We start from the raw sequence: 27819 nt of genomic DNA, 5'->3' as shown, positions 1-27819 counted from the left end.
GTGTCTGTGCTTCTAAATCCTAACCACTCCCACTTAAAAAACTTGATTTCCTTTTCACCCACTCTCCTGGTCCTACCAGCTCTTTCCCAATGTCCTCACAACAGCTACAGCTTCAGTTCCACTCTCCAGGCAAGGCTCTTGCACCCCGGTCTTGACCTCCTCAGGTAGGAGGATCAGGAACTGCTTCAGCACCAACAGCTACAGGATCTGCTCCTTCCCAGGATCTTACATGTCAGCCACTCATAGCAGATCACCCAGAGTTGCCTTAGAGCATCCCATAGCCCACAGACCTCCTGGGAATTGAACCACCTAAAACACTGATGGGAAGTCTCCAATATGGGGCAGACCATCGAATCCTAGATTCTCTTCCCCTAACTTATTAGTACCCCCATCTGCACTGGGTGAGTGTGTCCCATGCTCTGAGAATGGGATTCTTCTACCTGTGTCTGTCTCCTATGCTTGGGGAGAAAAAGAGGGAAATCAGGGTGGCAGGGCGATCAGATAGCTCCCTAGCTCGTGAGGGAAACACTCCCTTTCCCGCTCCCCTCCAAGAAAGTTGGTTCTCCAGTTCCCGGGACTCCTCCAACACCAGGAGAGTTGTGGGCTTCCAGTTGGTGGGCTTCGTGGGTGCAGTAGGAAATCCTGCCCTTCTGCGAACTCAAGTAGACCTCGCGGTTGGAGGCCGAGAACGGGTTCCACTCCCAGGAGAATGAGGCTGAACGAAAAAGGGAGGCTTCACGGAGAGCAAGCCTAAAGGGCCCTGCGCCTCCTTAGCCCCACTCCAGGCCCGGCTGCACAGACCCCTGTAGTCCTCCTGTCCTCCAGGGTGCTAGGCTGCCGCTCGCCTAGGACTTCACAACTTAAATCGCCCCGAGCGGCCGGCGAACAATGACCTCACCCCTCAAACTTGACGGACAGGCTAAGTCCGCTGGCGCCTCCCCGTTTTGCTCCACCCGCGGCTCCATCGCAGCCCTAGCGCGCCCTCCGCAAACCCGAGAGCTCCTCAAGTCCCCTCTAGGCTTCCCGGGGGATTTCCGCATCTCTATTGCCGGCCGAAGGCGCAGCCCACCTCCCGTCATGCGCCGCGGCAAGGCCGGGGCCGCCCCGCGAGGAACGGCTGCGCTGTCCGGGCCTGAGCGCTCTGGCCCCGCAGCGCCCGCGCGGGGAAGGGGCGCACCCCGGCCGGCGCGCGCCGCGGCAGGGGCCCGAACCCCGGAAGAGAGGCTCCACTTTCCCGTCCGGTGGGAGGCGCCGGCCGCGGCTGCGGCCTCACGTCCGACCCCGACTCCGGCTCTGGGGCAGAGAAGCGGCATGGAAGCCGAGGACCTCCAGGAGGAGCTGACGTGCTCCATCTGCCTGGACTATTTCGAGGACCCGGTGTCCATCGAGTGCGGCCACAACTTCTGCCGCGGCTGCCTGCACCGCAGCTGGGCCCCGGGCGGCGGCCCCTTCCCCTGCCCCGAGTGCCGGCAGCCGTCGGCGCCCGCCGCGCTGCGGCCCAACTGGGCCCTGGCCCGGCTCTCCGAGAAGACGCGGCGCCGGCGCCAGGGCCCCGTGCCCCCCGGCCTGTGCGGCCGCCACTGGGAGCCGCTGCGGCTCTTCTGCGAGGACGACCAGCGGCCCGTGTGCTTGGTGTGCAGGGAGTCGCAGGAGCACCAGGCCCACGCCATGGCGCCCATCGACGAGGCCTTCGAGAGCTACCGGGTGAGCCGGGTATCTTCGAGAGTTAGGGGGCTGCCGGTGTTGCCCCGGAATACTCAGTTCTCGTGCAAGACCCACGAGGTGGCTGCTATTCCCACTGGGAGCTTGAACACACCCCCACCCCCCTTCTCAAAGAAGTTAAGTGACACACGGATCTCAGAGTTGGAGTTAAAACTGGGAATGGGAGGGGCAGTGCTCAGTCAGCACTGTGCAGAATTTCAAGGGACTGGCCCCTAGGAGCTCCTAGTTTAAGACAGACGTACTGACGGGGTGTATACCAGTGCTGTCCAATAGAAACAATATGCCACATATGTAATTGAAAAATTTTCCAGTGGTAAAAAGAAACAGGTGATGTTAATTTTAATAATGTATTTTATTTAACCCAATTATCCAAAATATTGTCATTCAGCATTAATCCATATGAAAAATTATCAGTGAGATATTTTCCTTTTTTTCGTATTAGGTCTTTGAAATCTGTTTACAGCACATATCACTCCGGACGCTCCACATTTCAGGTGCTCACGTGGCTAATTGATGCTATATTGGGCAGTGCGGGTCTGTATCTATAGATGTCGTACACAGCTGATGATTTGGGAAAAGCCTGGCTTGGAGTGATGAGGCTGGGTTTTTTTACTAGCTTCATTTATCAGTTGGGAAAATCACTGTTTGAATTTGGAGCTCATCTGTCCTGCCTATCTCATGGGTTAAGAAGCTTCAGTTGAATAAATCAGTGTATCTTAGTCTGCTCCAGCCGCACTAGCTTTCTTGCTTTTGTTTCAAGCCTGTTCTCTTTCTCTACCCTCACCTTCCATCCTTTAGATCCTTTTAGCTTTTAGCTTGAAGACCTTCCTTGATCATCCTTTCCAGAGTAGCCCCACCCCCTTCCATTACTGACGGTGTACCTCCAGTGGTCTCCAGCAGAATTGGTATCTAGTAAGTACTTGTTGAATACAAGAATTTAATGATACAAGTTAAAGTGTATTGTAAATTGTAAAATGCTATACAGTTTTATCAGCGGACTGTGAACAGGAAACAGGTGCAAAGCTAGTCTAGAAAGTGTACATTCATTTCTTCATTCAGTAATCTTTATTGATGCTTATTGTATGGCAGGCGTTGTTCTAGAATCTGCTCATAAACGGATGAGAAAGACATGGGCTTTGTCTTGTAGGGGACATAAGCTTGTAGACGAATAATTTCAGTATGTGTGAGAGTTATCAAAGTTTGTACCAAGTACACAGAAGGTCTCTGGTCAGAGTGAGGAGTGAGGAAAGGCTTCACAGAGGAGTTAAACATCAGTTCATTCTTGAAGGGTGAGTACAACAAGGTACGGGAGAGGGAAGGGAATTCAGGCCAAGGGAACAGGATATTCAGCAGTGTGGCAGCATGGAATAGCTTGTGATATATAAGAGGACTGGAGGTTGCTTTGTACTTCTGGAGTGTAGAGCAAGGGAGGGAGGGTGGAGGGAGTTGAGGTTGAAGCAAGAGGCAAAAGCCATGTCATGAGGGATCTTGTTAACTGAGCTGAAAAGACTGAACTTTCTCTTTGAGGCAATGGGGAGTCATCAAAGGATTTTAAGGCAAGGAATGACATTATCAGTTTCTTTGTTTTAGAAAGATCACTTTGGCATCCACGTGGATGAATGGAGAAGACTGATTAGGGTGCTGTTGCACCGTTTCAAGCAGGAGGTATCAGGGGCCTGAATTAGTGCAGGGCAGGGGTGATGGAGAAGAGAGGATGGATTAATTATGAGCTGGAGTTGAATGACTTGGTGACTAATTGGACTTGGTTGGTCAGGGAGAGATAGGAGTCTAGGATGGCTGCCCAGATATCAGGTGCTCATTTGGGACATGTTGAGTGTGAAGTAACTGTGACAGAAAGTCCAAGGAAGAGGGACAGGAGGCAGGGGACATAGGAGGGTAGAAACACAATATTTTAGAATCATCAGCCTATCCCTGAAGTCATGGAAGAAGTAAGCAGAAGTGAGTTTCCCAGGGGGACCACATAGAATCTTTTGATCTGTAATCAGATACGTTGTCCATTGCACCATTGGCCCCTCACCCAGGGGGACCACATAAAGGGTAAAAAAAAGGGGCGTGAAGAGAAGCTTGGGAAACACCAATGCTTAGTAGCCAAAAGAGATTGAAAGGACCCATCAGAGAAATGGAAAGGAAAATACATTTGTAGGAGAGGGCTGAGGCAAGTGTAAGTGGATGGGTATGAAAAGGGGGAAATAACTCTTAAAGCGTCAATTTTCAGCAATAATAATAATATTAATACTAGCATGAAAAGGGGGAAATAACTCTTAAAGCTTCAATCTTCAGCAATAATAATAATATTAATACTAGCATGAAAAGGGGGAAATAACTCTTAAAGCGTCAATCTTCAGCAATAATAATAATATTAATACTAGCTATCAGTTATTGATGGCTTATGTACCACCCACAGTTCTAAGCATTTTTCATATAGTAATTCTTTAATCCTCGTAGCAACCCTATTAGATGGATTCTCTTATTCCCATTTCGTGGATGGGGCATGGAGATGTGAGGTCACTTGTCCAAGGGCACAGAGCTAGGAAGTGGCTAAGCTTGAACTGAGGTCCTCTAACCCCTAGTCCACTGCACTTTTCGTTATGCTACAACTAATCTAGCTGAGAAGACTTCTTGGAAGAGGTGGGATTTCAGGATTAAACAAAATGGTCCAACAGACGGGGAGTGAGTGGGTAAGGGTAATGCTGGGGTGGGTTGAATGTCACAAGGTTGACTGGGCGGCTGTTCAGGAGTTAGGTCATTAGGCAGAATTCTCCAGTATCTGTCCTCCTGTGCACCCTCCTCTGCTTAGTTATAGCTCCATTCATCCATCTCCAACTCCACCCCCACCCCAAGTTAGAAAACATTAAGTTGCTCATGGGTGGATCTACCCTGTTTCCACCATCCCGTTCCCAGCACAAACTCAGTTGGGTGCACTGTGTCTTAAAAGTTGGGAGTTCCCTAAGTTCATGGAAAATATCCCCCATTCTATGCCCACACTTGGTCCTGCACACAGTGTGCCAGATGCTTCCTCTCAGGCTCTGAGTCCCAGAGCACTGCATCCAGGAAACCTGCTTTGATGAATTCCTAGCCCACTCTGCTTGCTCTCTTGGGCCACACCAGTGGCTCAGGATACACATTAGGATCACCTGAGAACACTTTTAAGAACTAGCCAAGCCAGGCCTCTCTCCCTCCAGGATTTTGATTCAGTTGGTGGGGCCCTTGGCATCAGCATTGTTTAAAAGTTCTCTAGGTGATTCTAATGTACAAGATAGAGAACCATGGACCTACAGCTTAGTACTTTCATGCAGGGAAATCTCAAAAAATTGTGTAGAACAGAAGTTATTTTTAAGAGAGTCATTGGTGGTGGGGGAGAAAGGGAGAACAGAGAAAGAAATAGCTTCATAAGCTTCAGGGAGCAGATTGCGTGGAAAAGGCTTCCAAATGCAATTCTTCTTTTCCTCATGCCAGTATTTAGTCCACTGACTCTAGGAGCTAATCCCTCCATTGCTATTAATTCATTTAACAAATATTTATTGAACACCTGTTTTGTGTCAGACACAGCACTGGGAATACAGTGGTGAATGAGGCAGGTGAAGACTGTTTCCATGGAGCTCACAGTCTAGTTGGGCTGGGGTTGGAAGGTAAACAATAGACACACAAATAATCGAAATAATCACAGATTGTGTTGTGTGCTGTGAAAGAAATGATGTGCCGTGGCAGAGAAGTAACGGGCTTTAATAAGGTGAACAGAGTAGTCTTTTCTGAGAAGATGACATTTCAGTTGAGACTTGATGGACGAGAAGGAGGTAGTTAGCCATCTAAGGAACTGTGGGAAGAACGTTCCAGGCAGTGGGTAGCAAATTCAGAGACCGTGAGGCTGGGAAAAGCTGGACGTATTTATGGAACTGAAGGAGGGTCTCCGCACCTGGAGCATCAGGAGCAAGGGGAAAAGTAGCACGAGATGAGTTGGGAGATGTAGGCAAGGGTGGGGTTATGGCAGGCCATAATAAGGTGTTTGAATTTTCTTGGTGGTGAGGGATTCCAGTGAAGAATGGGGAGTGACAGGATCTGATTTGTTTTTAAAAAGATTATTCTGGCTGCTCTGTGGATATTGGATAAGAGAAGGACAAGATTGGAAGTAGGAAGACCGGTCAGGAGGTTGTTGTAGTTGTCCAGACAAGACATGATGGTGGCTTGAACTAGGGGTGGCGTTAGGGATGGCAGGTAGGCTGATTTGGTGTGTATTTTGGAGGTAGACCTTCCTGCTTGGACTGAATGCAGAGGTTACAGTGACTGAAATTCACAGAACCTAAGGGCTGGGAAGGTATTTAAGGGACCAGCTAGTCCAGTTGTCTTCATCCTATAGGTAAGGAAGCTGCGACCCAGGAAATGTATGAGGCTGGCTTGCTCAGATACACACAGCTAGTTTGTGAAGGTCTGGACTGAAACTCAGATCTAATTTGAAGTTTAATGTTGTTTGAACCACATGATCACAAGTCAGCAAATGTCTTCATTCTATAAATGTATGCTCTTTTATCATACTTAGGGTTTTACATATATGCAATTTTCTGATGTTAAATGCAGAGAAAGTGATTTTTTCAACTTCTGGTACCTCTGTCTTTGATGTGCTTGGTGTTGCCCTCCTGCCACCGTGTGGCAGTTCCTGTCATTGCAGGGAAGGAGTTTTCTAATCTTCCCCAAGGGTTCCCAAGTTTACTCCTGGGCCCTGTTTAGATCCCAGCTGTGGCAGGATTCAGAAAGACTTAGGTAGAGTCTTGGATAATAGAACCAACCATACAGGATAATTCATGCATATTGGAATTGTTAAGGGCTTTTAAAAATTTGAAACATTCTATTTAAAGTATTATTTAGTTTTTTTCCATTATCAAACAACAGTGAAAACATAAAAAAAAAATCTTGGTCACATTCAAAGTGCTATTTATATCATTACAAGTCTCACACATATATCAAATTTGACAATGATCACAAAGTGGCAGATATATAATTGAATAAAGGAATAAAATTACTTGAGCTGGCTTACTGAGTAGCAGGATTCTATGCCTATTTAAGTTAACAACTAGGGGTAATAAATATAATGTTAGGAAACATTGTGTTAGAAAGAAGATGGCACAGGTGATTTTATGGTATATAACAGAACTATATAAATCCGTTTGTAACCTAATTTTATTTTCCCCCAACATTTTACTATGCAATTTTCAAGCATTCATCAAGGTTGAAGGAATTTTATAATAACACCAGTATACCCACATCTAGATTCTGCCATTAACATTTTACTCTCCTGAGGCCGAGTCCCGCGTGCAGCAACTGGAAGGATGTGCAGCTACGACATACAGCTGTCCACTGGGGCTTTGGGGGGAAAAATAAAATAAATAAAATCTTTAAAAAAAAAAAAAAAAAAAACATTTTACTCTGTTATCACCTGTCTATGCATCTATCTATATCTTCTCTGCATCCATCAATTCTTATTTTATTTTGAAGCATTTTAAAGTTAATTGCAGATAGTACATGTCTTTCTATATTTTAGCATGCATATCATTAACCAGATTTAACTTTTTTTATGGTATTTTTTGAGGTAAAATTTAGTACAATTAAATACATCTTAAGTGTACATTTGCTGGCTGTTGACAAATGCATACACTTGCGCACCTCAAGCCCTTCTCAAGATAAAGAACATTACTATCACCCCAGAAAGCTCCTTCATACCCTGTCCCAGTTAATCTCTGCTCCCTCCCTCTACCTGATGCAACCACTGTTCTGATTTTTTCCACCGCAGATTAGTTTTGCCTGTTCCAGAACCTCATGTAAATGGAATCATATAGTCTGTACTCTTTCTTATAGGCTCCTTTTGCTCAGCACATTGATTTTGAGATTCATCCATTTTGTATCAGCAGTCTGTTCCTTTTTACTGCTGAGTAGTATTCCATTATATGAACAAGCTGCTTTGAATATTCTCATACAGGTCTTCTTGTGGACACACATTTTCATTTTTCCTGGGTCTAGGAGTAGAATTGCTGGGCCCTAGGATTAATGTATGTTTAGTTTTATGCCAGACTTTTTTCCAAAGTGGTTGTACCATTTCACACACCCACCAACATTGTATGAGAATTCCGGTTGCTCCACATCCTTGCCAACTTTGGAGTTGTCAGTGTTTTAAATTATCTAACTTTATTTTAACCATTGTCATTTGTAAATGATTGGAAGTAAAGTGATAACGCTTAGTTTTCTTTAATTCTCCTAGGGAAGAATTAAAAAAAAATGTGTTGCTTATTTCTTAGTTCTATTCATTTTTTTTTCTTTTAGCTTTTTGTTTTGACACATTCAGACTTAATGGAAAGTTGCCCTAGGCAACTTTAGCATTTGACAGTATTCACCATTTTTTAATTTGAATTTTCTCTTCCTTTGGTGTATAAGAAACCATTCTCTTTTGGGTTTTCACCAACCACTCATCTAGCTGCTTTGCAGGATTTTTGTCCTCTGCATACCCCTTAAATATGGTTGTTCCCAGTTCTAGCCTTGATCCTCCTCTTCCTCTATAGAGTCTTGCCAAGTGATTTTACTCACACCTGTGGCTTCCACTGCTATCTGTGCTTTAATCCCTAAATCTGCTTCTGCAGCTCAGATCTCTTTTTTGACTTTTAACTGCTAACTGTATCCACTTGTCTCTCCCACAGACATCTCAAACTCGCTTGATTCAAGTCGAATTTATTTTCTTTCCTTCTGTTTACATACTGCTCATTTTCCTATAGTTCCTAATTTGGTAAATAACCTACGATCCATCTAGCTGCTCATGTCAGAACCTAGGGGCTAAATCTGGACTCCTTGCTCCTGTAACCACTTGGTCATCAGTTCCTATTGGTTTTCCCTTGTGTGTGTCTCTAACCTGCCTGCTTCTCTAAGGTTGTGTCTGACATTCTGCTATCATGTGCTGCCCCTGTACAGAGCCTACTTTGTTAATGCTCATTGACTCGTTTTATTTTTTAAAAGCTTATTCAGGTTTTTAAATTACAGAAATGGTGTATGCCTCCTGTAGAAATTCAAACAAAACAGAGATTTATAAAATTTCTAGTCTTCCCTCCCTACCTCCCACCCATTTTTATTCCCCAAAAATAACCAGTGTTAATAATACTTAGGTATATATCCTTCTAGATGTTACTTCTGTTCAAATACAAACACACACACACACATGCCTAGACACATGTATAATTATTCTTTTTAAAACAGAATTATACAATACTATTGTTTTACAGCTTAGTTTTAACTTAATATAATATGTCCATATGTAGAGAGCTACTGGAAGTTGATGGAGTATGAGTACACCACAATTTATTTAATAATTCCCCATTGATGGGTAATGAATAATGCTGCAGTGAACATTCCCATACATATTGGTTATTTTTTGCTAGTGTTTTATTGCATAGATTATTAGAAGTAGGAATATGCACATTTTAAATGTTAAATTCTGCCAGTTGCCCTTAAAGAGATGGCACCTTTCTACGCTTCTACTGTTATGGTGCCAGAGGCCTTCTACCTTGCCATTGCTAGGTATTTATTAATCTTCTAACAGTTTTTAGTTTTTGCCAGCTTAGTAGACAAACTCTAGTGTTTTGATGATAACAGAACAGAATATTTCTTACATATAGGCCTGTGACCTTCAGCATTTTCTCAATCTCATTCCCTATTTGGATTAGGTGAGTTTTAGCTCTTGAACAAGTAGGCTACTTGGAGAGGTGATTTCTCTCTGATATATGTTTCTGCTGGCAGGAAAAACTTCTTAAGACTCAATGTAGTCTGATGGCCAAGATGAAGAAAGCCATGCATTTGCAGGACATGGAGGTGAAGAATGCTACAGAGTGGAAGGTAACAGCAGAAGTGGTTGGCCATTTCTTGCTCCTGAGGCCCTTTCAGTCTGAGGCTGCTCAAGGGATTTTGCTGGGAAGAGGATGCAGGATGTTATCAGTGGTCAGGCCCCTTGCAGATAACGTGATAGAACAGGAAGCATCTGTCCCTACTGACCTGTGGCTCTGGGCAATGTGAGTTCCACACACTTCATCTTCATATCTCTACTTTGAGGTAGTGCCCCCCTCCTTCCCACTTTTTCCTAAATATACACTGTAGTTTGGAGTTGGTTTGGGTCCATGGCATTGTGGAAAGTAAGTGGACTTTGCTTTCAGAGATGGTAGTCTTGTTGGGAGGCACAATGCGTGTGCACACGTGCACGTCTAAAGATTTCACAAAACTAAACAGTAGGGGTTCTGAGAGCTAAACTAAATAATCTGAAAGTGCATTTTAGTTTAAAAAGTATACAAACAAGGCATTGCTGTCACTACGGTCATGTGTTGCTTAATGATTGGGATATGTTCTGAGAAATGTGTTGTTAGGCGATTTCATCGTTGTGTGAACATCATAGAGGGTATTTACACAAACTTAGATAGTATAGCTTGCCACACGCTAAGGCTATATAGCACTAATTTTATGGGACCACTGTTATATTTGTGGTCCTTTGTTGACTGAAATGTTGTTATGCAGTGAATGGCTTTAGTAGAGACTCAAATGTGACAAAGAATGAATTAATACTGTAAAGACTAGTACAAAGATATCAAGTAAGTGTAAATAGAGGAGTAGGGGAAATTTGTGGGGCGTGGGCAGGAGCTTTTCTGGAGATGATTAGGATGGAAGGACCATGGATTGTTGGGGAGTGATGTGCAAGGAATTTAGGGACAAGGGCCATGCAGAACACGAGACTGAGCAAATCTCATGTGGCTGTAGGAGAAGATGAAGAATCAGCGAGTGAGATTCAGCACAGAGTTTGCAAAGCTGCACCGCTTTCTGGCTGAAGAAGAGCAACGGTTTCTTCAGAGACTGAGCAAAGAAGAAGAAGAGACAAAGAAGAAACGGAATGAGAACACATTAAGGCTCAATCGAATGATCTCTTCCTTGAAGAAGCTCATCATAGAGGTGGGGGAGAAGAGCCAGAGCTCCACCCTGGAGTTGCTTCAGGTGAGACAGGCAGGGGAGGGGTTCGTTAACATCATTAACTGCACTCACTCTTGTCTTTAGAGCTGAATGTCTTTCTTGGTGAGTGGGTTTAGTAGACGAAATATTTTCTCTGTGGATAATTCTGTTACTACTGTCTTTATACAATTAAAGAGTCAAAGATTCACCATTCAAAGGAAATTAAGGTGAAATTTAGTTATGCTGAGCTCAGGTAATATGAGATACTTAGATTCACTTGGTCTAATGGTTTATCTAGGATCTGAAGCACTTCTAAGACTTCTGTTCATCTTGTTTATACATTTATAATTCTTTCTTAAAACAGAGCAAACATAAAACCACAAAGTAGATAATTGTATCAACAGTTTCTAAGAGAAATTTATCTTTCTCACTAATTTTTCTTTTTGTTTTTGCTGAGGAAGATTCACCCAGAGCTAACATCTGTTGCCAATCTTCCTCTTTTTGCTTGAGTAAGATTTGCCCTGAGCTAACAGTGTGCCAGTCTTCCTCTATTTTGTATGTGGGTTGCCACCGCAGCATGGCTGCCAATGAGCGGTGTAGGTCTGCGCCCGGAAAATGAACTTGGGCCACCGAAGCAGAGCACGCCTAACTTAACCACTAGGCCACGGGGCCGGCCCCTCTAATTTTTTTTTCCAGTAACTTTATTGAGATCATAATGGTTTATAACATTGTGTAATTCTGGGTGTACATTATTGTTTATCAATTTCTGAGTAGACTTCATCGTGGTCACCCCAAGTAGTCTGATAATTGTCTGTCACTGTATATATGTGTCCTTTTACCCCTTTCACCCACCCCACCCCCCTTCCCCTCTGGTAACCACTAATCTGTTCTCTTTATTCACGTATTTGTTATATTCCACGTATGAGTGAAATCATGCAGTATTTGTCTTTCTCTGTCTGGCTTATTTCACTTAACTTCATACCCTCAAGGTCCATCCATGTTGTTGCAAATGGGATGATTTTGTCTTTTTTTTATGACTGAGTAGTATTCCATTGTATATATATACCACATCTTCTTTATCCAATCATCTGTTGATGGGTGGCCCCTCTAATTTTTAATCATTACAATCACAGCTTGATATAACTTTGTTCTTAGCCCTAGATTTTGATTGGTATATTTATTTAAATAATTTTTAATATCCTGCAACCTTTAAAAGATTATGATTCTGACTCATTAGCACTTAGCTATGGGTCTTTTGGCCAGTTTGTTACCAAAAGTCCTTCCTTGGGTTAATCTTTACCATTATATCCTTTGTAGGTAAAGTGTCCTTGTAGCTTCTTTCAGGTTTTGGATAAGATCCAACATTTGTGACTGTCTTCTTTTTGTTTCACTAAAATAATTCACTTTTGGTCTCAGATCCCTCAGAACCTCTCTTTCCTCCATATCATGTGACTGAAGATGAAAGAACCGTTGAAGGGCATCCTCAAGAATACCTTCAATCTACCATTACTGTTGTTTCTCATCAGAAGGAGACAATTTTCTGTTCTACTCTTAAGAGAGAAACATGACCCACTCACTAGTTATTTTCAACAAGAAATTGCTAGCCGGGTGGTAGATGATATCTAAATGTAATAATTTCCAAGAATTGTCTAGAACTTTTACAACTTGCTTGAGCAATGAAGTTACAATGACGTATCCAAATATATACTCTAGCAGAATCTTTGAAATAACACCTTTAAACAGTGTTTTTAAAATAGAGGTTTAACATCTAGTCAGAGTGTAAAGCCTCAAAGATACCCATGAACCAGCAGAATGCTTACAAAAAAATATATCAGCCAACATAAGTGCAAGGTTAGGAAAGTGATTAAAGAAGATGGAACTGGAGCATAGAATCTCAGAACCTAAGAGAACTTATTTTACTGATTTATCCATCCATCTGTCCATCCATCCATCTGTTTTTTTCATTATTTCCTTGGCTTTTAGCCTATAACTCACTTCTGTTCTTTTTAGGAACATAGAAACATGGAAAATAAAAAACATTCTATTGTGCTTAATTTTTACCTTTTTATTTGAACGTGTTCTTGCAAAATATGTAGTATTGCTTGGGTTTATGCATTTTTAATTTATGCAGTGATTTAGAGTTCTTGTTGCATTCTGTTCTTTGCTTTTGTCATTAGGTACTATGTTTTTAAGACCCATTCCTGTTGCTATATATACATTTAATCCGTGTGTCCATCCACCACATTTTGCCAGTTCCCTCTTCTAGTACCGGATACCCAGGTTGCCCCCAACACTATTACCACTACAAATAATGCTGCAGTGGAATCATTAATATCTGCTCTTATTGTTATTGTTTTTTTCCTTATTGGTCCTTGAGTTTGCTCTGTAGCTCTTTCCTCAACCTCTCAAGTTGGCATGCTTAGCTCATTTATATTTACCCTTTGTTTGCTGGTAAATATATATTTATGCCAGACTTTCACCTTTATGTATTGCTTTAACTGTGTCCACAGATTTTGGCAATATTATTTTTATTGTCATAATAAACATGTTTAAGAACAGTTTAAGTATAACATGTGTAGAGAAAAATGTATAAATCATAAGCTTGACAGGTTATCACCAAGTGACCCACCCTTGTAACCACCACCCATGTCAAGAAATAGAATGTGAGTAGCATCCCAGAAGCCCTCCTCATGCCCCCAGTCAGTACCCTTTCCCTTCTTCTCAGAGGTATTCTCCCTCCAGACTTCTCACACTGTTTCGTTTTGCCTGTTTTTGAATAAGGATCTTTCAGTATGCACTCTTCTGTGTGTGGTTTCTTTTGCTCAGCGTTATGTTTGTGAGATTATTCCATGTTGTTGTACTTGGCAGTAGATGTTTGTTTTCGTCACTGCTTAGCAGTAGTTCTCAACCAGGAGTCATTTTGCTCTCCCAGGGGCAATGTCTTGAAATGTTTCTGTCATCACACTTTGGGGGTGGTTACAACTAGCATCTGGTGTATAGAGGCCATGGATGCTGCGAAACATCCTATAATGCACAGAAGACACCTCCTGCCTAGCTCCTAGGAAAGACTTATCCAGCCCCAAATGTTAATAGTGCCAAGGCTGAAAAACCGTGCTGCATTGTATCCCATTATGTCAATATACCAAAACGTATTATTCATTTTACTGTTAGTGAAATTTGGGTTGTTTCTAGTTTTACTGTTACAAAAAAGCAGTATGAACATGTTTTTTTGGTGCACATATATATTTCTGTCACTTCTGTCAGTTATGTACCTAGGAGAGCAATTCCTGGTCACAGGGCATGCACGTGTTTAGTTTAGTACAATTCCAAACTGTTTCCCAAAGTGGTTGTATCAATTTACACCATTACTAACAATGTGTGAAAGATCCAGTTGCTCTGTATCCTCATCAATACTTAGAATTGTCAGTTCTTTAATTTTAGCCATCCTGAATGGTGTATATGTTATCTCACGTCCTCAATCAGCACCACGCCTTCCCTCTTCCCAAAAGTAGACGGCATTTCCCTGATGACTGATGAGGTTGAGAACTTTTTCATATGGTAATTAACCATTTTGATATACTCTAAAAAATAGCTTTTCTGAGGTATGATATATATATCATATAATTCACCCATTTTAAGTGTACAATTGAGTGGTTTTTATGAATTTACCAAGTTGTGCAGTCCTTACCACAATCTAGTTTTATAGCATTTCCATCACCTAAGTAAGATCTCTCATGCTTTGTTTATAGTTAACCTCTGTTTCTGCTCCAAGCGCCAGACAACTTACTTTCTGACTCTTTAGATTTCCCTTTTCTAAATATGTAAACAGAATCATACAATATGTGGTCTTTTGTGTATATGGCTTCTTTCATTTAGTATAATGTCTTTGAGATTCATTCATATTTTAACATATTAGTATTGTATTCACTTAACTTTTGAAATTCCTAAATAGGATTCCGTTGTAGAATATTCCACATTTTGTTTATCTTTTCACCAGTTGATGGACATTTGGGTTGTTTCCACCTTTTGGCTCTTATGAATGATGCTGCTATGAAAACTTGCTTGCTATTCTTTGTGTGGACATATATTGTCATTTCTCTTGGGTAGATAGTAGGAACAGAATTGCTGGGCTATATGGTATATTTATGTTTAACTTTTTAAGAAACTGCCAAACTGTTTTTCAAAGTGGCTGAACCATTTTATATTCCTACCACATCCTCACCAACATTTGTTATTTTCTGTGATTGAAAGAGAATAGACGGAGAAATAGGCAGAAAGCCAGGAGAGAGTTAATGTCATTGTGCCAAAGGAGAAAGAATAGGGTTTCAAGAAAAGAATTGGTTGATGTTGTCACATAGTGCAGAGGGGTCACATGAAAAAAGACTACATTGTGTCAATCCACTGGCTCTGGCAGCATATCACATGTGACATTAACAAAAGTAACTGGCAGAAAATACCTGCTCACAAAGTTGAGTACCAGATCTCAAGGGCAAGGTTCATACCTTACTTCTTTCTTTTTTTCACAGAATCCAAAAGATGTGTTGACCAGGTATGAGCTCCTGCTTTCTTTTGGGGGCCTGAGTGGAATGGTAAAGATATAGGCTGAGCAGTGGTGAAACAAAGCCTGGGCTCCATAGATCAATCTGGGCACACCTTGAGGGGTCTGTGGAGGAGGAAGCTATTGTTCAGTTTTGGGAGGAGGAGTGGGAGAGAAGTGATCTGAGCTTTGGGTTTGGAAGCTTCAGGTAGGAGTTGGGGGTCTTGGCTGCCCTAGATGTCTCCTAAGAAGAGCAGCCTTCTGTACTTTTCTTAGGAGCGAGAACCAGGATGTGAACTATTCCCTTGAAGTTCTGAAGGTGAAGACTGTGTGCCAGATACCAATGATGAAGGAAATGCTGAAGCGATTCCAAGGTGAGCAAAATTTCTAGGATATGGAGCTCCCTAGAAATCTTTCAAATAAGAGAATAAATAATTAGAAAAGTCTGGAAAGGAAAGAGAAAACAGAGCATGCAGCTAACAGAAGTGTCAGGAAAAATGGTAATAACTACTTAGGAATAAATGGATATATGCTTCATTCAAGAAACATTTATTTAACACATACTGTGTATTAGAAGGTACTAGTGATACAAAAAGAAAAAAACCTGTTGTCTTCTTTCTAAGAATTCATAAGCAAGTTAGAGAGACAGACACATGTCACTCACTGTAATATAGTGGTATGAGTAAAGTCTTACAGAAGTACAGAGGAAGAGCTTCCTTGGGGATGAGGTGGGGAAGTTTTCACAGCAGAGCTGACAGTTCTAGGATTTGAGGGATGAGTAGGAGTTTGCCAAGTGGAAAATGGGGATATACTCCTTCAAGCAGAGTCAGCAGCATGAGCTAAGGTGTGGAGAAAACAAAGGGAGGGTAGCTGATGTGACTAAACCTTAAGGTACATTGTGGGGAATGGCAGGGGCTGAGGTTGAAACGATGAGAGTAGGAAAGACTGAAGATAAACTTACTGGATCTCCAGGGAAGTACCAAGGCATGTACATGTTGTAAAAGCTATGCAGGCAATTCTCATGTGCACATCCCTGATTAAGAACCATATTATGGGTGTCCACTTCCAGCTAAAATGAAGTAACAGGGACTGGATTTACTCTTCTGCCTGAAACTTAACTTCAAAAGCAGACACAATACGTGAAAGAACAGTTTTCAAAATTCTGAACATCAGGCAATGAAGGACAATGATCTCTGAAAAATGTGAAACAAATGAGGTGAGCTCTGTGGTTGCTCCAGCCTAGTGCCTTGTGACAGTTTCCAGGCCATCTCAGGGAGGGATAACAGAGATGGAGCCAGGTGGACTCCCTGAGTTGAGGAATAGAGCTGAAAGTCCAGGAAGAACAAAGCAGTGAGAGTTCACAGAGCATTGAGAGGAGAGAGCTGTACAGAAAGTACCCTGACAATCTACAGAGGCACCTACTAAATATTCAGCACAGTACTGATCAGTACGTAGTTGTGAAGAACTATCTGAGGGTGAGGAAGGAAGTTTCTAAAATGATTAGAAGGAACAGTTCCTGGTGCTCTCACAGGCCTAGGAACAGTGCCTGTTCTATCAGCCAGACTGGAAAGCTCTTAATTCTTGAAGCACTGGGTAGAGTACTCAGGAAAATCTTGCCTCATTAGTGGGGGAATAGTTAACTCTATACTGAGCACTACTTTGGACCCACCTTACAAATCATGAAAGCAAGACCCAAAAGGATTGAATTACTTGCAAGTTTGCAACTTGACTACATCCCAGGACAAAGCTCAAGAAGATTGATGGGAATAAAAAAAAAAAGTTTGAGTACCCAACAATATCAATTCATAATGTCTGGCATCTGATCAAAGATTAACAGGCATGCGTAAAGGCATGCGAAAACATGACCCATAGTGAGGAGAATAATCAATTGAAATTGACCCAGAATTGATCTAGATGTTAGAATAAGCATAGAAGGACATTCACAGAATTATTATAATTGTATTCTGTAAAGAGGCATATAGAGACATGGAAGATATAAAAAAGACCTAGATCAAACTTTTAGAGATGAAAACTACTGAGTGATGACTGAGATGGAGAATACACTGGTTGGGATTAAGTTGATTAGACATTGCAGAACAGAAGATTAGTGAACTTGAAGACAGAGCAGTGGAAACTATGCAAAATGAAACGCAGATGAAAAAAGAACTTAAAAAATGAAGAGTGAGCTGTGGGACAACTTCATGCAGCCTTATATATGGTAATGGGGGTCCCTAAAGGAGAGGAGTGAGGATGGAGATTAGACAAAAAAAAATTTGCAGAAATAATGGCTACACATTTTCCAAATTTGGTGAAAACTGTAAGTGCACAGATCTAAGAAGCTAAACAAACCACAAGCACAAGAACTATGAAGAAAACTACACCAAGGCATATCATAATCAACTTGCTCAAAACCAGCGATAGAAAATCTTACATGCAATAAGAGAAAAAGGACATGTCACTTACAGTGGAACAAAGATAAAAATGACACCACGCTTCTCATTGGTAGTTGCTCATTGCAAGTGAGCAAAGTCTTTACTGAAATTAAAAACTGTTAAACCAGAATTGTGGCAAAAATACCCTTCAAAAACAAAAGTGAAATAAAGATGTTTGCAGATATACGAAAACTGAAAGCGTTTACCACCAGCAGACCAACATTGCAAGAAATGCTAAAGGAAGTCCTTCAGGCAGAAGGAAAATGATACCAGTGGAAGTCTGGATCTATGCAACGGAATAAAAGATCACCCAAAATGGTAATGATGTGAATAAATATATATATATTTGTTGTTATTTAAATCTCTTTAAAAGGTAATCGTGGTGGTTAATTTGTATGTTAACTTGACTGGGCCATGGGGTACCCAGATATTTGGTCAAACATTATTCTGGGTATTTCTCTGAGGGTGTTTTTGGGTGAGATTAACATTTAAATCAGGAGACTTGAGTAAAGCACATTGCCCTCCATAATGTGGGTGAGCCTCATCCAGTCAGTTGAATGCCTGAATAGACCAAAAGGCTGACCTTTCTCCTGAGCAAGAGGAAATTCAACAGCAGATTGCCTTTGGACTTCATCTGTAACGTTGGCTTTTCCTGCCTGAAGGCCTTCAAACTGGAACATTGGCTGTCCCTGGGTCTCGAGCCTACCATCCCAAAAAGCAGATTGGACTTGCCAGTAACCATAATCACATGAGCCAATTCCTTATAATCTCTTTCTATATACATGTCCTGTTTGTTCTGTTTCTCTGGCAAGTGCTAACTAATATAGTAATTGACTGTTTAAACAGACAGACAAAAAATCACATTGTGGAGTTTGTAACATGTTTACATGTGAAATGCACAACAACAACAGCATGAAGGTTGGGAGAGGAGAATGGAAGTATACTATTATATGGTTCTTATATGTGAAGTGGTATAATATCACTTGAAGGGAGACTGTGATAAGTTAAAGGTGTATACTGTAAACCTTACAGCAACCACTAAAATAAAACAGAGTTATAGTTAATAAGCCAACAAAGGAGATAAAGTGGAATCATAAAAAAATACTTAATCAGGAATAAGGCAGAAAAAGGAAAAAAGAACAAATAGGACGAAGAGAAAACAAATAGCAAGATGATAGACACAAATCTCATCATATTAATAATCATATTAAATATAAATGGTCTAAATACCATAATCAAAAGGCAGAGATTGGTTGGATTGGATAAAAAAGCAAGACCCAACTGTATGCTGCAAGAAACACATTAAATATAAAGAACTGTATATGTTAAAACAATGGAAAAAGATATACCATGCTAACATTAGTCAAAAGAAATCTGGAGTGGGTATATTAATATCAAAGGAGATTTCAGAGCAAAGAATATTACCAGACATAAAGAAGGTCATTTCCTAATGGTAAAGGGATCAATTCATCAGGAAGATATAACAGTTCTAAACAATTATACACCTAATGATAGAGATTCAAAATACAGTAAGCAAAAACTCATAGAGCTGCAAGGAGAAATAGAAAAATCCACAGTTATAGCTGCAGTTTTCAATAATTTTTGGAACAAGTAGGTAGAAAATCAGAAAGGATTAGTAGACTTGAATAACACTAGCAACCAACTTGACCTCACTGATATTTATTGAACAGCCAACAACAGCAGAATACACATTCTTTTTAAGTGTACCTGGAATGCTTTCCTAAATAGACCAGTGTAGGCCATGAAACAAATCTCAGTAAATTCAAAAGGATTCTTATCATACAAAGTATGTTCTCTGACCATAATGCATTTAAGTTAGAAATCAATAAAAAAAATATCCCTGGAAAATCCCCAAGTGTTGACACTTCTGAAAAATCCATGAATTAAGGGAGAAATCAAAAGGGAAATTAGAAAATACTTTGAACTGAATGAAAAGGGAAACAACATATCAGAATTTGTGGGATGCAGCTAAAGCAATACTTAAGGGGAAATTTATAGCACTAACCACCTATATTAGGAAAGAAGAAAGTTCTCAATTTGGTGACTTTAGTTTCCACCTTAAGACACTAGAAAAAGAAGAGCCCCAGATAAAGCCCAAAGTAAACAGAAGAATGGAAATAATAAAAATCAGAGCAGAAATCATTGCAACAGGATACAGAAAAAAACCAGAAAAATCAATGAAACCAAAAGCTGATTCTTTGAGAATATCAATTTTATTGATATACCTTTAACCAGAATGATTAGAGAAAAAAGAGAAGACACCCATTACTAATATCAAGAATGAGAGAGGCAACATCACCACAGATTCTACAGATATTAAAAAGGTAATAAGGGAAGAGCTAGCCCTGATGGCCTAGTGGTGAAGTTCAGCGCTCTGACCACGTCAGCGGCCTGAGTTCGTTTCCCGGTTGTGGAACCACACCAACTGTCTGTCAGTAGCCATGCTGTGGTGACAGCTCACATAGAAGAACTAGAAGGACTTACAACTAGAAAATACAACTATGTACTGGGGCTTTGGGGAGGGGAAAAGAAAGAGAGGAAGGTTGGCAATAGATGTTAGTTTAAGGCGAATGTTTCCCAGCAAAAAAAAAATTAATAATAATAATAATGAGGGAATATTCTGAGCAACTTTATGCTGATAAATTTGACAATATAGATGAAATGAACAAAGTCCTTAAAAGACACAAATGACCAAAGCTTACTCAAGAAAAAATAGATAACTGGAATAACCCTATTTCTATTAAAGAAATTGGTGGTGTAGTTAAAAACCTTCCCAAATGGTTTCACTGGTGAATTCACCAAACATTTAAGAAATATCTATTCTATGTGAACTCTCACAAAAAAATGAAGAGGAGAGAATATTTCCCAATTCATTCTATGAGGCCTGTGTTACCGTGATAGCCAAATCAGACAAAGACATTACAAGAGAAAAAAACTATAGATCAATGGCTCTCATGAGCATAGAATTCTAAAGAAAATTTTAGCAAATTGAATCTAACAATGTATTAAAAGGATAATACATCACAACCAAATAGGATTTGTCTCAGAAAAGCAGGGTTGGTTTAACATTTGAAAAATCAATGTAATTCATCACATTAGCAAACTAAAAAAGGAAAACTATATGATCAGTAGATGCAGAAAAAGCATTTGTCAAAACCTAACATCCATTCCTGATTTTTAAAAAAACTAAACAACTAGAGAGACATGGAGAGTCTGAGAGGGAAGAGAATTTGAAGGCAGGGAGGAGGTTATAGACACAGTTAAGGTGAGAGATGCTGAAGGTCTGAGTGAAGACTGTGGCAGTGGGAATGGAGAGGAGGAAAAGACCCTGAGTGGTATTTCAGAGGTAGAATTGATAGGACTTGGTGACTAATCAGCCATTGAGGGCCAGAGGGAAAGAAGAGTCAAATAATCTCAAGATTTAAAATTGTGAGTGTTTGAATGGAGGTAATGCTCTTACACCTTAGAGAACAGAGAAGACAAGATGTCTGCATGTAAGGGGGGGTTAGTCCCAAGAAGGTGGAAGGAGACTTAGGTTAAGGAGTTCCATTTTGAGTTATCTATGGGGGCTTGTGGAGATGCCCAGTGAACAGAAACCTTGTCAGTCATGACATCCGTGTGTACCTGTACAAAGAACCAGCCAGTCAACGGCGGTGATCTGGTCCTGATTCAACAAGTCAGAATTTGTTAACGTTTCTCCAAATTTTATGCTGATTGTGAAGACTTGGAGCCGTGAAATAATGAGCTCCCCGTTTTATAGGTCTTAGTCTTTAATAGTAGAAAGGAAATGAAGATTTCAGGTTGCTAAAGGCTGTGGCCTGCTAGGCCCAGCTGAGGATCACTTGAGAGTCAATGAGGAGTCTCATTCCTAACAGTACTTGTTAGGAGGGGAAGAGTGGAGCTGAAGCTGGAACAGATGGGCATTCCTGGAGGCGGGTTGGTGGTAAGCTGTTGCCTTATTTATCTCAGCTCTCATTTCTCTGCAGTGACTATAAATCTGGCTGAAGACACAGCTCACCCGAAACTTGTCTTCTCCCAGGAAGGGAGATATGTGAAAAATGGAGCGTCAGCCAGTTCTTGGCCATTATTTTCTACAGCATGGAGCTACTTGGCTGGATGGAGGAATCCTCAGAAGACCTCACAGTTTGTGGAGAGATTTCAGCACTTACCCTGTGTTTTGGGAAAAAACGTTTTCACTTCAGGGAAACATTACTGGGAAGTTGAGAACCGAGATAGCCTGGAGATTGCTGTGGGGGTATGTCGGGAGGACATCATGGGGATTGTTGATAGTTCAAAAATGTCCCCGCATGTGGGGATCTGGGCTATTTCTTGGAGTTCTGCTGGCTATCGGCCCCTAACAAGCTTCCCTGTAAGTCCTACGAAGCAAGAGCCAGCTCTTCACCGGGTGGGAGTTTTCCTAGATCATGGGGCTGGGGATATCTCATTCTACAGTGCTGTGGATGGAGTGCACCTACACACTTTTTCTTGTTCTTTCATCTCGCGTCTCCGGCCATTTTTTTGGTTGAGTCCATTAGCATCTTTAGTTATCCCACCAGTGACTGGTGGGAAATGAGGCTGTTCTTCCCCTGCCCAAGACATACATCTCCCTATTACCCCAGCCCAGGGACATACATCCCTTGACCCTCTTCTCTCACTTCATACATATTGATCCTGGATAGTACATCAGTACTGTCCATTCAGATTCCAAGTTCATGTTTCGTTGAGCTCCCTGGATGTCCTGTGCATAGACAGATACCGCAGACCCTGTTGGTTGCCTTTCCAGTGGCCACTTGGCGCACTTCTCTCCTTCTCTTCTGGGTCTTCCTAATTGAACTGTTTGGTATGCGCCCTCCACATGCTTCAGGAGAGGCAGTCCCATGCACGGTAATTCTGGCTGACTAGATAGGATGAGGAGTTTTCCAGGGTGCTTCTGGGGAAAGTTTTTGTAGCTTTTAGAGAGTTATTTGGGAAGACACAGCGTCTCTGATGTTAGCGGCTGTATTGGAATCGAGGAGAGCACAGTAATAGGGGAAAGGAAGAAGAAATATGGTCTTTGTTGGCATCGTTCAACTGCTGGAATTTTCCTAATCCCAAATTTCTTATTATATGAGATTATTGCTCCCTTATTGTATAAGGCAGTTTTAGTTGCATTTTGGTCACTTGCAGTCTGAAGTATCCTGACTGGTGCTGTGGGCACATAGCATCGGCATCCTACCCTATAGGCTTATGTCACTTTTTCTGAAATTTGATAGGTTTATAGAATCCCTTTCTATTTAGTCATGTAATTCCTCCTCTTTCCAGTAACTTCTGATATCCCTCACTTTTCTGGATCAGAAAATTGAGGAAATCTTCCCTTACTCTGCCTGTGCTGTTACTCTTCTTCACTGACCAGGTCTCTGCCCTCCAGTGTTCATTATGCTATCCATCTGTCAAATTCATATACTGTATATACAAGGTAATTAACGTCATACCGAACATGTTGGGAAACACTTTAGTATTTACACAGTGCTACCCTTTTCACATAATGCTCTCATGATTCTTGGCAACAGCTTGCTGAGATGGAAATTAAAATCCTATTTTTTCAAGTGAGAAAACAAACCTTGAGAGTAACTTGCTCAGTATTGCTCAGCTGGCAAATGGGAGTGTTGGGACTAAATCCAGATCTATCTGAGATGAAAGCCTACACTCTTTTCTACTCTACATTCATTTCTTACAAATTGTGGGATCAGTTTGTGGGATTGATCCCACAAGTCCAGGGACTGTAGATCAGCTTCATCTTTGTTTCAGGTTTTTATTTTGTTCCGTTTTTATCCTGTATGTGTGTTTTCCTTACTTTCTGCTCTAGATCGTATGCATTCAGAGGATTGCAGCAGTTACTGGATAGTTATTTTAAAAATAACGATTGTTGGGCCTGGCCCGGTGGTGTAGTGGTTAAGTTTGCGTGTTCTGCTTCGGCAGCCCAGGGTTCGCGGGTTCAGATCCTGGGCGTGGACCTACACACCACTCATCAAGCCATGCTATGGTGGTGTCCCACGTACGAAAAGAAAAGAGGAAGATTGGCACAAATGTTAGCTCGGTGACAATCTTCCTCAGGCAAAGAGGAAGGTTGGCAACAGATGTTAGCCTCAGGGCCAGTCTTCCTCACCAAAAAAAAAAAAAAAGGTTGTTTCTCTCTGGTTATAAAAGTCATGATGTACTTATTGTAGAAAATTTGGAACATACAAAAAGTGTAAAGAAAATTAAAGTTATCAATAATCCCACCACTTTTAATATGTTTCTTCCCAGACTGTCAATAGACTTTCTGGTAGTGATCTAACAAGTCTTACAAAACTTCCAGCACCCTCCCTAAGCCCTCCTCCCCATCCTATGTCTCAACCCATCCTGGCTTGTCTTCCTATTTCAGCCTGAGCAACCCCCTGATTCAGTGATTTCTGCTGAGTTCTCATTAACTCTCCAAGATACTTGCTGTTATGAGTTGAATTGTGTCCTTTAAAAAGATATGTTGAAGTCCTGCCTGTGAATATGACCTTATTTGGAAATTAAGATGAGGCCATTAGGGTCGGCCCCTAATTCAACGTGACGGGTATCCTTTATAATTAGGAGAAATTTGTGCATGCGCACGCGCGTGCACACACACAGAAATACCCTGTGAAGACACAGGGAAGATGGCTATGGGAGAGACTGGGTTTATTCTGCTGTAAGCCAAAGAATGCCTGGGGCCACTAGAGGCTGGAAAAGGCAAGGAAGAATCCTCCCTTAGAAGCTTCTGAGGGGACATGGCCCTGTCAACACCTTGAATTTGGACTTCTAGCCTCCAGAACTGAGAGACAATAAATTTCTGTTGTTTTATGCCACCCAGTTTGTGGTACTTTGTTATGGCAGCCCCAGGAAACTAATACACTTGTCCATCAGGCCTTTCTCCATCCCTGCCTGGTTAATTTCCAGTCCTCTGGGAAACTCGTTAGTACCTTTCCTCCACTCTTCCTTCTGGGCTGTTGAACCAGGTTGATGGGTTCTGCCACAAAGTCTCTGTCTCTGACTTCAAGAGGGCTCTTTGAGCTGCTTGGTAAACAAACTTATTTTTTCATCCCGTGACTTTCTTTTACATTTCTGGTGGCAGTGATTCCAAACCTTTTCCTCTTTTCTCAAGCCTTCATGAGCCCCCCTTTGTACTACTGTAGGGGAGGTGAAGCTTTACCTCTACCCATGTTAGGTTTTCAGCTGGGACTCACAAAAAGATTAACAAGAGAAAAACAATGGTTTATTAACACATGCAGCGCACATCACACAGGAGAAACCTAAAATGAATCGTAACTCAAAGTGGCTTAGACTTCTGGCTTACATAGTATCTTCAACAAAGAACAATAAATTTGTGGAGAAATGACAGTTTTAGGCTTCCAAGGGTGGCAGGCTGTGGGAGGGTAAACATATGTGAGGAAACTAATGGAATAATGTTTGTTTGCAGATTCCTCTGCTGCTGTCTCTGGGCTAAGAGTTTGTCTCCAGTAAAAGGACAATTTATATCCTGCCTGTAGGCAGAAAAGGGGGAGCTTTTTCTGGGTTTGCTGCTTCTTAATTGCCTTCAGCTCAAAATAATTTTTGTGTCAAAGAGGCATATTTTGGGGTGAAACATTCTGGTTACCATTACTACTTATTATTGCAAAGAACTTGCATATTCTACTGAGAAAAATATGTTCTCTTACGCTACCCTTCTTATTTGCAATTCTTTGCCTCTTTTTGGAGTGTTGCTATTGGCCCCTCATCTCAGGTATGGGATGGGGCCCAGGTATCATCTTTATTAAAACTCTTCTGATGCACAAACGGGATTGAGAATAAACTTGTAATAGTTTTCAATTTTGCTTCGTATTTCTCTGAGTCTATATTAATTTCTGAGTCTATTCTAATTTCTATATTAATGTGTTATGTGAATCATTAGGAGGGGTATTTATTATGCAGCACTTCTCAAGCTTTATTCACCACGGAAATTTTAGCTCTGGGAGCAGCAATTAAGACTTCCCAGAAGACGGTTTGGCAATGACTGTTTATTCTGCACTTTTTCCGGGTGATCTTGACCATCTCAGATTTCAACCTAGGCTTGCACTGCCCCCGCCCCCAAAGTTGGTGGATACATGCATTGGTGCTGTAAGCTACCCACACTGTGTGACCCCACATAAGGCTCTTTCCCCTGGAGACTAGGTTTCTGTTATGGAAAACACTCTGGGCACATTTTTCAGTGATTTCTATTCTTCTTCTCCCTGCCAGAGCCATGAGGGGATCTTTCTCAACTTTTTACTCTGAGAATTTGGTGGGGTCCTAGAGGTAAAAACCCATGAATATGTGGCCCCTCCCATACTGCAGCTCCCAGAAGTTTCTCACTCTTGAGATAGCCTACACTCAACCTGCAGCAATTCATCAAAACTAACATTTAAGTATTCCTACCAGTTTATTGCTCCAGTGGATTTTTTTTTTTTGCTGGGGAAGATTCACCCTGAACTAACACCTGCTGCCAATCTTCCTCTGTTTTTGTATGTGAGCCACGGCTACAACATGGCCACTGACAGACGAGTGGTGTAGGTCCATGCCTGGGAACCGAATCTGGGCCACTGAAGTGGAGTGCACCGAACTTAGCCGCTAGGCCACTGGGGCTGGCCCCAGTGGATTTTGCTTCAGGTAAATGGATCTCAGCTTTGACCCTGTGGACTTGCTTGTCTATCCAGATTTGGGGTGGCAATTTGCTGTGCAACCTAAGTTCTCTGATGGGTCCAAGAAAAGACATTGATTTTCAGTTTTCTCATCTTTTTCTTTTAAGGATGTGATTTATGACTTCCAAATTCTTTACATGTTGGAGCTGAAACTGGAAGTCTTCTATCATATTATTAAAATAGGTTTCTTTTAGACCTCTATAATGGTTAATTTTATGTGTCAACTTGACTAAGGGATGCTCAGATAGCTGGTAAAACATTATTTCTAGATGTGTCTGTGAGAATGTTCTCGGAAGAGATTAACGTTTGAATCAGTAGACTGAGGAAAAGGTAAGTTTCACTAATGTGGGTCCAATTAGTTGAGAACTTGAATAGAAAAAAAGGCAAATTTGTTCTTTGCTTGAGCTGGGACATCCATCATCTCTTGCCCTTGGACATTGGTGCTCCTGGTTCTTGGGCCTTCAGACTTGAACTGGGACTTACACCATTAGCTTCCCTGGTTCTCAGGCCTTTGGACTTGGACTGAATTCCACCACCAGCTTTCCTGGTTCTCCAGTTTGCAGACAGCAGATTGTGGAACTTCTTGGTCTCCCGTGATCACGTGAGCCAGTGGTCAATGATCCTTCTGTTGGTTCTGTTTCTCTGGAGAGCCCTGACTAGTACAACCTCATGTAGTTGGGTCTTGCTTTTTTTATCCAGTCTTGTCAATTCTTTTTTTTTTTTTTTTGGTGAACAAGATCAGCCCTCAACTATCCAATGCCAATCCTCCTCTTTTTGCCGTGGAAAATTGGCCCTGGGCTAACATCTGTGCCCATCTTCCTCTACTTTATATGGGACGCCACCACAGCTTGGCTTGACAAGCGGTACGTCAGTGTGCGCCCGGGATCCGAACCTGCAAAGCCCTGGCCGCCGAAGCAGAGCGTGCACACTTAAGCGCTGTGCCACCGGGCCGGCCCCTGTCAATTCCTAACTGTTATTCTTAAACCATTCACCTTTAAAGTTATTGTTTGTGTAGTTGGATTAAAATATACTGTCTTGTTAGCTGTTTTCTATTTTCATTTCTTCTATGTTTATTTTTTACCTTTTTCTGCCTTCTCTAGTTTTATTGAGCACTTTTAAAAATAAAATTCATTTTATCTCCTTTATTCGCTTATTATTTATACCTCTTTGAAAAATCTTTTTAGTCATTGCCATAGAGTTTACAACATACATTTTGAAAAATCTGAATCTATCTTCAAATAATAGATTGCTTCATGTGTGGTGAAAGATTATAACGGTATGGCCTTGATTCCTAGTCCTTGCTCCATTGTTGTCATACATTTCACTTTTACATGTGCAGTAAACACCCAATACATTGTTGCTATTAATGCTTTAAACATTTATTTGCTTTAACCATCTCCTGGTATGTTGAAAAGGGTAAGGG

The 27819-nt window shown here is 41.5% G+C and overlaps 1 protein-coding gene across 4 annotated transcripts; it reads left to right on the top strand.

The window, feature by feature from the left end:
• Positions 1-1102: 1102 nt before the first annotated feature.
• Positions 1103-27539, top strand: TRIM4 (tripartite motif containing 4). Of its 4 annotated transcripts, none has more exons than XM_014797106.2 (7): positions 1166-1704; positions 3313-3387; positions 9514-9609; positions 10519-10749; positions 15231-15253; positions 15518-15615; positions 21681-27539. In XM_014797106.2, exons 1-7 carry the CDS (start codon positions 1312-1314, stop codon positions 22265-22267), a joined length of 1503 nt encoding a protein of 500 aa, XP_014652592.1. In that variant the 5' UTR covers positions 1166-1311; the 3' UTR covers positions 22268-27539. The 4 variants fall into 4 exon arrangements, 3 of the variants coding, with proteins under 3 accessions (XP_014652591.1, XP_014652592.1, XP_087273722.1); XR_015548619.1 differs by lacking the exon at positions 3313-3387 and having other exon boundaries at positions 1168-1704; positions 21681-26364; positions 27134-27539; XM_087417596.1 differs by lacking the exon at positions 3313-3387 and having other exon boundaries at positions 1168-1704; positions 21681-21949; positions 25160-27539.
• Positions 27540-27819: the final 280 nt, after the last annotated feature.

This window comes from Ceratotherium simum, chromosome 26 (genome assembly GCF_057802395.1).
Source record: "Ceratotherium simum simum isolate JZ-2026a chromosome 26, ASM5780239v1, whole genome shotgun sequence".
In the NCBI taxonomy this organism is placed as follows: Eukaryota; Metazoa; Chordata; class Mammalia; order Perissodactyla; family Rhinocerotidae; genus Ceratotherium; species Ceratotherium simum.
This window is presented reverse-complemented; position numbering and strand designations above follow the sequence as displayed.

What these genes read in the sequence shown, in the direction of transcription:
- TRIM4 (XM_014797106.2), top strand. Translation starts at nt 1,312, where the DNA reads ATGGAAGCCGAGGACCTCCAGGAGGAGCTGACGTGCTCCATCTGCCTG. An exon ending in AGAATGCTACAGAGTGGAAG is followed by an intron (nt 9,610 to 10,518) that starts GTAACAGCAGAA and finishes ATGTGGCTGTAG; the next exon opens with GAGAAGATGAAGAATCAGCG. An exon ending in CCACCCTGGAGTTGCTTCAG is followed by an intron (nt 10,750 to 15,230) that starts GTGAGACAGGCA and finishes TTTTTTTCACAG; the next exon opens with AATCCAAAAGATGTGTTGAC.